The sequence below is a fragment of the Peromyscus eremicus genome, chromosome 13, assembly GCF_949786415.1.
Source record: "Peromyscus eremicus chromosome 13, PerEre_H2_v1, whole genome shotgun sequence".
NCBI classification, from domain to species: Eukaryota; Metazoa; Chordata; class Mammalia; order Rodentia; family Cricetidae; genus Peromyscus; species Peromyscus eremicus.
Window position 1 is genome coordinate 44507635 of NC_081429.1, and position 14565 is coordinate 44522199.

General features: G+C 40.3%; 1 protein-coding gene across 1 annotated transcript in view; it reads right to left on the reverse strand.

Moving 5' to 3' along the window:
* The window catches only part of Unc80 (unc-80 homolog, NALCN channel complex subunit), a 180390-nt gene that overhangs the window by 59417 nt on the left and 106408 nt on the right, over positions 1-14565 (reverse strand). The window contains 6 exon segments of the mRNA XM_059278011.1: positions 1597-1728; positions 2330-2516; positions 5085-5216; positions 5832-6013; positions 9392-9530; positions 11272-11379. Coding sequence (XP_059133994.1) covers positions 1597-1728; positions 2330-2516; positions 5085-5216; positions 5832-6013; positions 9392-9530; positions 11272-11379 — 880 coding nt within the window.

Sequence of the window (14565 nt, forward strand, 5' to 3'; positions counted from 1 at the left end):
TTAAGAGAAAAGCTCTTACTACAGGCAAGGATAGATATTTTTTGATAAAGACTCAACTTATCAGGAAGATTAATCATATGCATATATGCATGTAATTGTAGAACTCTAAAAATGTAAAGTAAATAAAGGCAGAAGTAAAAGGAGAAAAATAATGTGACAATAATCAGTGGAGACTATATAATTTTTCATAAGAAAGCAGCTAGACAGAACTCACAAGGAAATCAAATATGTAGTAATTACCTTGACTCTAAAACACCAGTCAATCAAATCACAACTCACAGAGGAAATTAAAAGGACTTTGATTGTTATGAAAAGGAAAACCATATATCTCTACTTTTGGAATTCAGCAGGAACAGTGTTTAGAAGGCAATTTATACCTGTGTATCTACTCAGCTGTGTATATACTCTGATACTGAAACTATTTGATGACAATACAAGAAATGAAACTGTGGACCAATATCCCTCAGCAAAGTCTTGACAAATGGTATCTAGAACCATGTAAAAGAAAGACTGCAGACTATGAACAAGACGGTGTATCTTTGGAATGTTAAGTAAGCATAGTACAACCCATGAAAAAAGGAATGCAACATAGCATGTCAATTAAATGAAGAAAAAAAGCACAGGAGAATTTTAATTGGTGCATAGAAACCATTTGACAAACATAAGATCATTTTCATGATTAAAATATGAAAGGCCTGCGAATCCAAAGGAACTTCCTTCACATTACAAAGATTATTTACTAAAAATTCATGGTTCATATCATAATTGATGGTGAAAGACTAAATGCTTCCTCTTTAGGACTGCTAGCAAGACAAAAATATATATTGTCACTGTTTGTAGTAACATTATCCTTGAAACTTAGCAGGGTTAAGTAGTCAATAACAAGAAATACAAGGAAACTACATTAGGAAAAACGTGAATAATTTCTGTTTGCAAATGACACATTAGTAATAAAAAGCCTTGTAAGTGAAATTTGAAGAACAAGTTCCTATAAACTTGCAATAACAACAAAAAATAGGAATAAATTCAACAAAAGAAGTGTAAGCTTTGTAGACCAAAAGTCACACCCATTATAATAGTATGAATGGACAGATAACCCATGTTCACGGGTCCATTGATTAAGATACATCTGCCTGATGAACCCATCTTAAAATTCACATAGGAATGCCAAGAGTTCAAGAATAGCTAAAATAATCTTAGAAATGAAAAACAAAGTGAAAGAGGAAAGTGAAAGTCCTCTTTCACTTTGCAATTTAAAAACTTAACTAGAAAGCTACAACCAAGACTGCCTGGGGTTGGGATCAAGATAGAGACCGAAATAGATCAGTATAGAGATGGACACCTTCACTCACAACCAAGTGTCTTTTGAAAATAGTGCCAAGAAAATTTAAGGAAGAGCATAATTAGTAATTTATAAATGGGACAACTAGATGCATCTGAGCAAAGAATAAAGCTAATATTACAAAAACTTTGAACTCAAAAATTGCTCACATAACTAAATAAATATGAACTTTAAGCCATAAAGCACTTCTGATATTATAATATATTTTAGAACAAAGTAGTCATGAAGAACAACATGTTGGTCAGAGGACACACCTTCAGCACTGACTGCTGAACGTACGGACCAGACTGACCCTCTGCGGAAGGAGTAGTTCCTGTGGGATGTGCTGGAGGTGCAGGATGGACTCACAGACAGCCGTCGGGATGTCAGATTGGCGACTTCTTCTACTGGCAAGCAGAACGGGGAATGTGAATTTTGGTTTTCTAACCAAAAATTTATCATCAGTACAAGTAAAGTTGTACTTACATCAAGTACGACCACCCTCAGACCAGAATGCTTAAGTAACTTTACCGCATACTTAGAAAACAAAACATAGGACTTCTACAGAACAGAAAATGCCTCACAAAATTTCCCACAAAAAAACGAACAGAGAATCAATGAATTTAGAATGGTTTACTAATCATTTTTTTTGATAACCACCGGAAAGTTATCTATACTTGGGAAGGTTAAAAGTGGTTAATGGATGAACTCATTTTTAGTAAGGAAGACTCAGTGCATTTGCTGTCTTGAGCATGGTGGATTCAGCCTCCCTGGATCACAACCAATGCTTGTCCCGCTATCAGACTGATTTGTTCAAGGTTACTACCACTCTCCAGGGACAGGACAACTCTAACTTTAGAAACAGCATTTTCTTTCCTCTCCTTGTGAGGGAGAGACAGGGGCGGGCATTTCACATGGTGTCATCTCTGTTTAACCTGAAAGCAGGTGTTTTCCCTGTGGCATGCCCCTCCCGCATAAAATCCCCATTAAAAAAAGGTGTGAAAGCACCTTCTTCCTCAGGCTCGGAGTTGGGGGTGCAGGTGGGCTCATAGCAAGCCTCTTGGGTGATGGGGATGGCGGTAATGAGGCTCGCCTCACGACCGAGGCGTTTCTTCTCTTCTTCCTGCTGCAAGTTCTTTAAGATGTGCTCTGCCCTCTGATGAGAGCGGGACACAGCCCGGGCAGAGAAGGATTTCTGTGGAGACACAAAAGCAAGTGCATGGTCTCACTTCTTACAGGGTCACAGGCACAAAGAGTGATCCAACAAATCACTCAAAGGTGGGAGTTTGCCCTTATGAAATGATAGGCCATTCACGAGTTAATTCAAATCTATCTATCTATCTATCTATCTATCTATCTATCTATCTATCTATCTACCTATCTATCTATCTATGTATGTATCTATCTATCTCTCTATCTATCATCTATCTATCTGTCTATCTTACTCAAGTCTATCTATCTATCTATCTATCTATCTATCTATCTATCTATCTATCTATCTATGTATCATCTGTCTATCTATTGATCTATATATCTACCTACCTACCTACACACACACACACACACACACACACACACACACTAAATTTCTACAGTTGGTGACTCCCCCCACCCTCATCATTGTTATTTCTCAAGAATGTTTGTAATTTCTGGAGATAATTCTGTTTCACATGTTCAGGTGATATCAATTCACGACTTAAACATGAAGAACAACTTTTATTAAACTGGCTTTAAATGAAGTATGTTTATCATATAAGGTCAGTAAAATGGAAAGACAGAACATGCAAAGGAGGAAGAATGTGACATGCCTCTCAAATAAGCTAGTTAGTTACATGGTTTACTTCATTTTATCACTCAAGTGTTTAGCACAATATAAATAACATTCATCAGTAAGTACAGCAGCACACTGGAAATACTTTGCAGGAGAATGTTACTGAATGGAAAGTAGGACACTATAAAGTTTTACCCAGGTTGAACGTAAAACATGAAGTGAAAAACTTTAAAACCAATCTACTGTTCCACAGGTGAAAGATAGAGACAAAGAACAGAAGATTCATCCCATGCAGTGGCTACACCATTCATGCCTTCCTTAGTCATAATGTATATGCTGAGATAGATGCTGAGAGCTGTAGGGACAGGCAGGGATCTGAGCAAAGCAGTGGCCACTAGAGTCTTTCTCTGACAATTTGAAGTACCAGCAAATCCGCACCTCTCTGTTGCCCTGTAGTCACTGATGGTTCTGGAGATTTTGGCTTCATTACAGAAGCTCCATTAGGTAGGATATTAACACAAGACTAACAGTTTACCATGATGAATAGTACAACAGATGAATGGTACAGCAATGAATCACATGGTTAATTTTCAGAGCCAGGTAGCTAAGCCGGTCTGTTATAAGGCATACTACAGGAATCGGAAATATATTCAACTAATGTTTTCAAAGATGTGTGAATTAAAACACCAATAATTTCTTTTCACCATTCAAAGAAGTAGTATGAGCTGCAGTCCCCACCCCAACCCCACACACACTGCAAAAAATTATATTGGTATTCAAAATTTTGTAGATCGACTGGCTAGAATTTCTGGTTTGTGGAAAGCAGAAATGTTGCAGACTGAAAGCTAAAATTTTCTTGGGCTATATTTAGTGCCCTTAATAGCCACTAACTACAAACTTCTGCAACTGACCTAGCAGCCCTTTTAGCAAGCAACCTTTGGGATGTCTTAAATTCATTAACCACAAGGCTCCATCAACCTCCTAGCTAAAGTGTTACAGGGTAGCATCTGAAGCAAGAACTCCTCATCTTTCTTCTGTAAGTTTCCTGTCTCCCCATACATGTATTTAGTAAATGTGTTGATTAATGATTTTCTTCTGTTCTGAGACTATAGGTGTTCATGAAACTTCTTCCAAGGTGTCATTCAGAGTAGCATAAATCTACATCCCTAAACCATGCCACTAATATTTGCTTCAGAATGAGTTATCTCTTATTATCCTTACAGCAAGAGATGAGTTTTGCATTGACAACAGAAAACGTTTTTGTATAAAGTATAAAAGGTAATGGTGCAATCCTTCTGAAGGTCTTTTAGGAGACATGTAAGATATATTTAACATATACACACCAAATTATGGAAATTCCATGGGAGTTTGTTCATGGACATAATGGTGGGACTGTACTGAGATGTGTTCCCTTTCTGTTTTTGCTTCATTTTTTGAGCTTTTAAAAAGCATTGTTGTTAATGTAGAGGCATGCTACTCAATAGACAATAAACATGTATTTCGAAGGCTCATCTATTACAAAAGGCACAAATTCGTGGGGTTTTTTTCTGTAAATAAACCTAGCTGTATCTGTTACACATGGCAGCGATACATAGGAAGACTGTAACTCCTAAAGTTTTCAGTGATGGTGACAATGATGATGGTGGTGATAACAACAAAATTAGAAATAAACAAGAAGCAGAAGCTGCTGACACTTTACTTCTTACTCTTGCTGGATCCATGTCTTCAACGGCCAGGCAGCTCACACATTGCAGTTAAATTAATATAACGACAAACATCAGGAAAAATGTTTCGTTTGCCAGTAAATAAATGCCTGTTTGATTCCTTGACAATAAAACCAAACAGCTTGATAGAAGCTAGTTTCTACTATCCCTGATACTGCGGGCCACTGTGGCTTTCTCTGTCACTCCATTCTCATGACGGGGATGGTCAAATGGTTTCATGCATCCCATGCAAGGTGGAGACATGGGAAAGAAAGGGCCTGGTACTCACGGACTGGTCTTCATTAATGGGGTCCTGGACACTCCCGCTGCACTGAGGGACCCACGGAGGGTCAAACATTGGGACAGATGGCATTCCAAGTACTGGTGAGGGCAGGGTGAAGTTTATGCTGGGAGGCGGGATCTGTTAGTTGACACAGAAGAGTGAGGTGAGGGAGGATGGAGTAGAAGCTGAAAAGAGTCCCAGGTAGAAGTAAACACAGCCTTAGTAGGTGTCAAGGGTCTGAGTGGCTCCTTAGAGGCATAAGAAATACTAGAGGAAAGGGCTGTCTTCTAAGACTTTTCTGTTACAGGGCACAGGATAATCCTCTTGGGGCCTCAGTTTACTCATTAGTAAAATAAATGTTTTAACAAAATGATCACAAGTTGTGCGGATCACTCTATGCTGCCCTAAACATCTGTATGTGTGTAGCAAGCAAAATGCCTGGACGGTTACACTCCACACTTAGGTGCTTACCCCCAAGTATGACAATGAGATATTCAGGCTGCTACTGACTTGATTTTCTTGTTCTATATTCTTATATATTCCAATTTGCTGAATCAAATAGAATTATTTATATATGGGTTAAGCTTACCTGCTGAATCAAATAGAATTATTTATATATGGGCTAAGCTTACCGATATATTCAGAGGGAAGAAGAATTCTTTGGCTGTACATTGTAAGTCTGTGTTTCATGGATTTAAAGAAGCCCTAGGTTGGTAGTGCTGATCTAATTTCCACGTACAGAGCACCCCTCACCTTAAATATCTGCTGTGCTCCCTCCTCCATCCTTGGCCAGACCTGATAGCGAAACCTCCAGAGCGTGTGGAACTTGAGGACAGCATTCAGCCTCTGTACAGTTTCTGCATGGTGGAACTCGGACATCAACATGTCTGACACAGCTTCAGGGACCTTCACCGCACACAGCAGGAACATGGCGGCTAGAGACAGCCAACAATTAATTCATCAGGTGCACATCTTAAGATGTTGCCTTATTTCTAGGGTTGAGGGGATATGGGAACTGCTCCTATCTCCTCACAACCACTCCTGAGGTGAAGAGGCTTGACCACTAGCAGGGGCCAAAGCTAACAATGTTCCAGCCACTAGAAGCTAAACAGCAAACTTTGTTTGGCCGGAACATCTACTAGCTGGTGCCAAAGCAGGGACAGCATGACATTTCAGCAGACTACTCATTCTAAGCAAAGCTTCTTTTGGCTCATGGTGAAAAGGCAGAGCCAGAGAAAGCAATGAAAAAAAGTTATGCAGTGAAATGTGCCATTTAGGAAACGGCTAGACTCTTCAGTAGTGATCTAAGGATGACACAAGGATACAGTCTTTAAGACAACTTCAGCTCTATCAGCTATATGAAAAGCAAAGTCCATGATGTAGATTCTAATCAGGACATTGGCCCTTCTCAGAGATGGAGATGCAAAATGTGATTCCATGAATCAGAAGACTTAAAATCTTAAATTTTGGCAGAAGCTAAATATTAATAAGAGAAATATGGGTGTGGTGGTAAGTTATAGGGCTTGTGAGTGAAGAGGAACACCTCCATAGCACAGATAGAGGGGCCAGTGGCAGGCATAAGGACATACTTTCTCTCCCTAGAGCCCCAAACCATGCTCTGTTGTGCCAACGGAATTGAGGTTGGGTCCTAGCTCTGACACTTCTTTGCTACACGATCTTGGACAAGACTCTTAACCTCGGAGCTTCCATTTCTTCCCTGGAAAATGGCCAGGAAGAACGACGATGAGTACTTGATAATATCTGACTCCAAGTTTACTATTCCAGGAAAAGGCAAAGGATGCGCAGGAAAGCGCTTTGTGCTTTTGCTGTGAGTCTGAGCCTCTCAAGGCTGCCGGAGCCATCTTTCCAGCCTGGAAAGAGCCTTGTGTAATGAGAAGTGCACTGAAGTTCTGAAGTGCATTTTATTTTTCTCTAGCAAAGTGATCTAAAGCACAACCATTTATAGTGTGCTGTCTAAAGGTCTGGGTTGGGTTTTATGGCTCTCTGATTCTCTGTGGGACAGACTTCCACAACTTCCTTCAACTCTGACTTGAGTTTGTTCATCTATCAAATGAGGTACTTGTGCCAGGCAATAGGGCACACACTTGTAATCCTAAACCATTTTAGCCTACTATATGTCAATATCCACTTTTCAATTTTTAAATGTATTCCACCCTGCTTCAATTTTTTTTAAACACCATGTTTATATTTTACATATTGAAGAGTTCTACTTTAGTCTTCTTACCAAAATAGTTTTCTCATAACAGTCATAAGCTGCCAGCAGACCAAATTGTGTGTGTGTGTGTGTGTGTGTGTGTGTGTGTGTGTGTGTGCAGCAATTCTTTCCTCCATAAAATCTTAGCACCTCCATAAAAATCTGTGAGAAGAATTGGTCTCCTTTGCTTTGTAATAAAGATTGGGGGGGATCTTTTTTCTGCTGAATTTATTTCTCTAGAACTCTGAAGGTAGAGAAGGCCAGTGCTTCAAGGCCATCTCTGTACTCCTTCATTCTAAAGACCCCTTCCCTCAAGAGACACCAGGCACCCATTGCTTCAGCTGCCACAGGCATCATGATGTACACCAGTGTCTTATGACTAACTCTAAATGTCACTGCTTATTGTTCACTTAAAACCAATCACTACCTTAATTTCTTTATTTTCAGGCTAGACATGAATCTAGAACCTTGTACACACTAAGTAAGTGCTCCACCAGTGAGCTGCATCCTTAATCCTTGAAAGTTTTTGTTGTTGTTGTTGTTGTTGTTGTTGTTGTTGTTGTTGTCAAAGTCTCACCATGTATCTCAGGCTGAACTGGAACTCAATTATCTAACCCAGACTGGCCTCAAACTTAGGATTCTCCTACTTCCAATCTCCTGGGTGATGGAACTGTGCTGTGGGATGGTCTGTATGTCAAGTGTGTTGCTGATTGGTCAGTAAATAAATCACTGATTGGCCATTGGCTAGGCAGGAAGTATAGGCAGGACAAGGAGAAGAATTCTGGGAAGTGGAAGGCTGAGAGGGAGACACTGCCAGCCGCCACCATGACAAGCCGCATGTGAAGATGCTGGTAAGCCATGAGCCATGTGGCAAAGTATAGATTTATAGAAATGGATTAATTTAAGCTGTAAGAACAGTTAGCAAGAAGCCTGCCACGGCCATACAGTTTGTAACCAATATAAGTCTCTGTGTTTACTTGGTTGGGTCTGAGTGGCTGTGGGACTGGCAGGTGAGAGAGATTTGTCCTGACTGTGGGCCAGGCAGGAAAACTCGAGCTACAGAACTGTAGGCATACATCACCACGAAAGTCAGGGCTTCAAAAGCCAAACTAATATCATGTTAAGTTAAACAACAGTTATATAACTTGTTGGCTCAAAGCCCATGAGCAATTGTCTACAGCAACTTTAGAAAGTCTACACCTGGGGCTGGAGAGATGGCTCAGTGGTTAAGAGCACTGGCTGCTCTTCCAGGGGACCCAGGTTCAATTCCCAGCACCTACATGGCAGCTCACAACTGTATGTAACTCCAGTTCCAAGGGGTCTGGTACACCAATGCACATAAAAATAATAAATCTTAAAAAATGTCTACACCCGTGATAAAACTGTCTGTAGTACCCTGGGTCCCACTCAGCTGTCCAATGCTATAAGCAAGTAGCCCTTCTGTGAAACTGCCCGAGTTGTCAAGCTCATCTCCTCAAGATTTCTAAACAAACAGAATCTATTTTTACATCTGTGTCATTTTGCCCACACTATTTCCTATTTCCTCTGGGTTAACCATGTGTGTGTGTGTGTGTGTGTGTGTGTGTGTGTGTGTGTGTGTGTGTGTGTGATTTCCTTGTTTCTGAGCCAGCGTCTCATGTAGCCCTGGCCGACCTTGAACTCACTAGGTAGCCAAGGATGATGCTGAGCTTCTGTTCCTCCTGCCTCCCCCCCCCCTCCCCCGGAGTGGAGGTGGTACAAGCATGTGCTACCTTGCCTGGCTTTATGTGGCACTGAGGACCCAACCCAGGGATTTGTGTATAACAGTCAAGCATTCTATCAAGTGAAGTTCATTTCCAGCTCCAAAGTATTCCATCACAGTCATAGAACACTAATACCCTGAGAGAGATCTGATGATCTTGTATTATTGCAAATGGTATAAACACGATTTGAAGAAAGCCCTGAAAACATGGGTCTGCTTCCCTTAGAAGTACAACATTCTTTAGAGGTCTAGAAACTTCCATCATCCTTACATGGAATTGAAGATGCCTCTTTTTCTGTTTCAATACTGTGATCACTAATGGCCGCAGGAGCCAGATCTCAAGTAGTGTTTCTTTACCTGCTGCACCTGCCATGTGCTCATCCATGCTGAGAAGCAGTTCCCAGGCAGCGGGCTGGATATCTCCATACATTTCCTCTGTCAGGATTGGAGCTGCTTTGATTAGCAGAGACAAGGGAGCAGGTGACAAGCTCATCACCTGGGAGAGGGGCACAAACCATGTTTCAAAATCTTTGTTTTTTAATCATTCAATGCCTTTATTAAGCAACACTTACACTAAAATACGTAAGAATAAAAGTATCTAACCCATAATTCATGATGCAAGCAATGATAACATGAAATATGAAAAGTCTAAGAAGCACCACCGTTTTGCTCAACTTGGTGTAGGGAGGAGGAGACTGGATCTGCCTCAGCTGAGTCTACCAGGCTGGGCTGACTCCCCAGGGGAGACCTTGCCTAGGAGGAGGTGGGAATGGGGGTGATTGGGGGGGAGGGCTGGGGGGTGGGAGGAGGGAGGATGGGGGAATTTGTGGCTGATGTGTGAAATTGAGTTAATTGTGAAATTAAAAATAAAAGAATCTACTGAATAAGCATAAGGACCCAACCTTGAATCGCTAGTTCCCATATCAAAATCTTTTAAGACAACAATTACTTCTTGAAACTTAAGAACTACCTCCCGCCGGGCGGTGGTGGCGCACGCCTTTAATCCCAGCACTCGGGAGGCAGAGCCAGGCGGATCTCTGTGAGTTCGAGGCCAGCCTGGACTACCAAGTGAGTTCCAGGAAAGGCGCAAAGCTACACAGAGAAACCCTGTCTCGAAAAACCAAAAAAAAAAAAAAAAAAAAAAAAAAGAACTACCTCCCTTCTCTGGTTCTCTTGGGTGATCTTAAGCTATTTCCTAAAACAGGAGAGGATTTAGGTGATGTGGTATGTAAATCTTATACTTTATTAGTTGAGATAAGTCAGAAAGAAATATTGATCTTGTAATATTTTCATCACACACACACACAAAAATGTTTTACAATTACTCAAAAAATTAACCATGGAGTATGCGAACCTCTACAGGAAAGAAAGAAAGCAACAATCATGGATTTGTCTTCAAAGTTCTAGTAGATTTTTAAAGCTTTCTTTCTTTTATTTTCTCCATGCTAAAAGAGTTCCACTGAAAACCACATGGGATCTGTACCTCATAAAGGAGTCCATTTATAAATTTAATTTCTGGAGGCAGCATGAACTTGGATGACATTTCCCTTTGAAACAACATAATTATACATTGTGGCTATTGCCCCATGTGCACCCACAAAGTCCTACTTAATCAATTATTACTCATAATTTAGGCCATATACATATATATGCAGATTATAAATGTCAAAATTTTAAACATTCTAGAAAAAACATGAAAAGCCCTTTCTCCCCATAAGGAAAAGGGATGATTTCAAGCTTGGCTCGTAAGAACAAGTGTGTCAAAAACTGGATAAGTAGGCCAATGTATTATTTTTTTAATTCATGCAATAATTCTTTGAGATAAGTCTATTCCTACAATACCTTTTTAATAGATGAGACAACAAAGAGTGAGGAAAATGAAATTCCTTGCCTAAGTCTCAGAGACAGAGAAGCAGACTGGGTATATGAATGTAGATGGTCTCATTTAGAAGCCTGTGGATAGCCGTTACATACTAGTGGGAGATTAGCTCCATTGGAGACAGCAGAGTGTGAGAGGTGCCCACCCAAACTTCTAGGCCTCGTTCTGTCGCAACTAGCTGTCTTAGCAAGATGGATTTTTCTCCCATACTTGGTGGTACCTTGCTCACCAGTTAAGAGGGCATTCATACCAACACAGTGCCAGCTTCCATTTTGTGTCCCAAACACTCATTGGCAGGTTATAAGGGAACTCTTTTCTGTTAATGCCCCATGCATGTTTCTGATCCACGTGCAAATACCTGAAGTCTGATGTACTTCAGCATTCCAGAGTCCTTTTTCCCTTCCAAGTTGACATCTGAAACTCTCTTCTTCAGGGAAGGCGTCCTCAGGCATGACTTATCTGAGCACTAAGAGAAGGTGAGGTGTATATTGAAGATGCTTTTACAAAACTCATAGTGCTTTATGTCTCCCAATTTCTCCACAGTATACCTTCTAATTGATGGCATAAATTTTTTTGCACAGACCCAAACTTCCTGAAAAGCATTGGTTCTGTTGAGAAAAGGGGTATTCGATATGATTCCTATGAAGCTTCTCTTTTACCTTTGAAGAAACAAGGATACACGTGTGGCATGATCTGGCCAACCTGCAAAGCTAGTTATTTGCAAAATTTGGGAAAGAGAAAGGTTTCCTAATTTTCATTTCAGGTTTGATTATGTTCTGTCAAGTGGTTAAAAAAACATTTTAAATAAAGATTAATCCAGACAAAATACACTCTATTCTAAGGTGCGCATTGAGGTATGTGGTCAGGGGAACAAAGGAAGTATTTCAAGTGTTAAGATGCAAAAGGGCAAACAGGGATGCTGAGGAATAAAAAGTTGATACCTCCCATCATCTCAACACAAACTGAACAGGCAACATGGCTTCTTGAAAAAAAAAAAAAAGGAAACAACAACTCTTCTTTTCAAACTGTGCCTTCAACATGGCTCCAGAATGGGCTGTTTCATCTACAGGAACATAGACGAAACAGCGCATGCCTCTGATTCCCAAAGTGCCAAAGCCTGCCAGGGTCAGAGCAGTTTGGAGAAGAATTGGTCCTTCCTTGTTTATTAATCCTGACTTTTGATTCCTTCCTGCTTTTTTTTTTTTTTTATTCCAGGATGCACAGGTCCTTACAGAATAAAGCTCATTTATTTTGCCAGGGCCAGGCCAATGAAACACGTTCTCCCTCTACGCCAAGAGAAAAACTAAACTTAAGCATTTTTGGCAGAGCCTCACAGTGTGATAGATGGAGATATTTTGAAAGAAAAAGTAAATCTACAAGCACGCACATGCCCCAAGAAAGTCTCTTGAAACTCTGACAAAAACTCCAAGACAATGAATCTGTTATAGAGCTGGTCTTGGACTATCTTTTAAAATTAACTTACATAGAAAAGAGGATATCAGAGCTCTACCTGTGTTTTTTTAAAGAAAAAGAATAAAAAGCATGGAAATACATACTTGGAAACATAAAACAATTGGGAAACATACTGTATAAAAAGTATACATATGTATATATATAATGAAAACCTTTAAAATCATATATTACCATAGCTTCCCATAGAGATGTAGAGGTATGTCTTACATCCTTCTGAAAACATTTGTGGCATTTAAAATCCCTACCTATGTGCTGTATCTTTCTACTCAAAAATAATACACGTGCATTTCAGAGTTTCTGGAAAAGACAGAAACTATGAAGAAAACAGAAACCCCCCAAATTCCCAATTTAATAACAGCAACTCCTTCATTCCATTTAGTCTTTCTCCCTTGATGCGTCTTAGCAAAGCTGTGATAGCTTTCTGTATGCAGCACACACTTTTAAACAACCATTTCACTGATTTTTATGCTCTGTATTTTCTGGGGAGTAATGATGTTAGACTGTTACAAGTATATCCCTTTGGTCTCTGGCTAGACATTGCATCCTTTTCATGGTTACTTACAAACAACTCTTCTTGATTAATTTATAGGACACAATGGCATGCAGTTCAGGGAAAGAAAAGCTGAGCGCTTACATTAAACCCAACGTGCTAAAACACACAGACTTGTGTTTTATTCTGTCTGCTAGCCCCCTCTGGGACAAGCACACGTTGGCAAGTGTGCTGAGGAAGCATGGTGTGTCTGCTGGCTCCATGATACCTAGGGTGTGGGTTTCAGTGCAAGGGGAGGGAGTCAGATGGTTTTCACATTAGGGCCACAGGCTGGTCACTGTGTTTGGCTGACTTGATTAGAGACAGGCAGTAGACACCAGAGATGGGAACATGAGTGAGAGGGACTTAGTACACCGTGTGAGAGTCCTGAGTACCTTTATGGTATGACTCTTGATTCAGTCCAAACTATTTTGAGAACTTTTTTTTAAATGAAACTGAAGTCAAAGGAACCTAGGCATTAAATGGAACCAAGGGCTATTTACCATGACATCTAGTAGTGGTTTTTGAAGAGTTTGAGATCTCACTGGACTAGATGAATGGTTAGAATCAAGCAAGAATCTGTAGAGAAATCTAAGATGAATAAGCCAAGACAAAGGACAGAATTCATCACCAATGGAGAACTGTAATTTAGCTGTTTGTTCTGGGATGGGCATGAACACAGCTATTGTATAACAGAGCAAATGTGATCATATGCAAGAGATGCTCATGAGATTGACATGTTAACATTCCCACCTAGGGAGAGGGTAGACACTCATGAGGCTGGCTTAAGACTCTCATTAGGCACCCTGAAATTACAGGAAAGGGAATTCTGGTGCCCAGCAGAGTTCCTGGTGGTGTAGCTAGCTGTGGGTATATAACTCATTGGTCCACTAGGCTGGACTTGAATGCTATCTTTTCTTTGGTTTGCTTGCTCCTTCTCTGTATGAAGTGAATAAGTATTTTGTTGTCTCCTCAGGAAAATTCATGTAACAACGGCCTGATCACTACTGGCATGCTTCTACCACAGCCGCTGAGGTTGTGAGAGGCAGCCACAGGGCCACAAGATTTCTCAGGATACTGAAGAAGGCTGACTACTGCCATGACATTTGAAGGCAAGGGCTTTGTTTCTCTGGCCTATTACTATTACTACTGAGGCGGTCTGATGTATGCCAGGCTGGCCTCAGACTCACTATGCAGCCAAGGAATATTCTGAATTTCTAATACTCCTACTTCCATCTCCTGAGTGCTGAGATTACATGAGTTCACCACTACCACACACAGTTTATGAGGTACTACAGATCAAACCCAAGGACTTATGCATGCCGGGGCAAGTACTCTGTATGAGTAAGCCACATCCTCAGTCCTCTTTAGTCCATTATTATATTCTGAACAAAATATGGGCTCAGCATGGTCCAGAGGTTCTTTACAACTCTACTGAAGAGATAAACGGGTGGAGAGTCGAATAAAAGGCAAACGAGAAAACGTAAGTAAAATCCCATTAAAATTTAGATGAAAGGCTAAAAGAAGGAGAATAATATTTATTAATTGTGTGTATATTCTGTGCATAACACCAACAAGATAAGGTTTCAATGAAGAGATGGTGAGATAGTTAGCTTTAACTGTCACCTTGACATGACTTAGACTCACTTG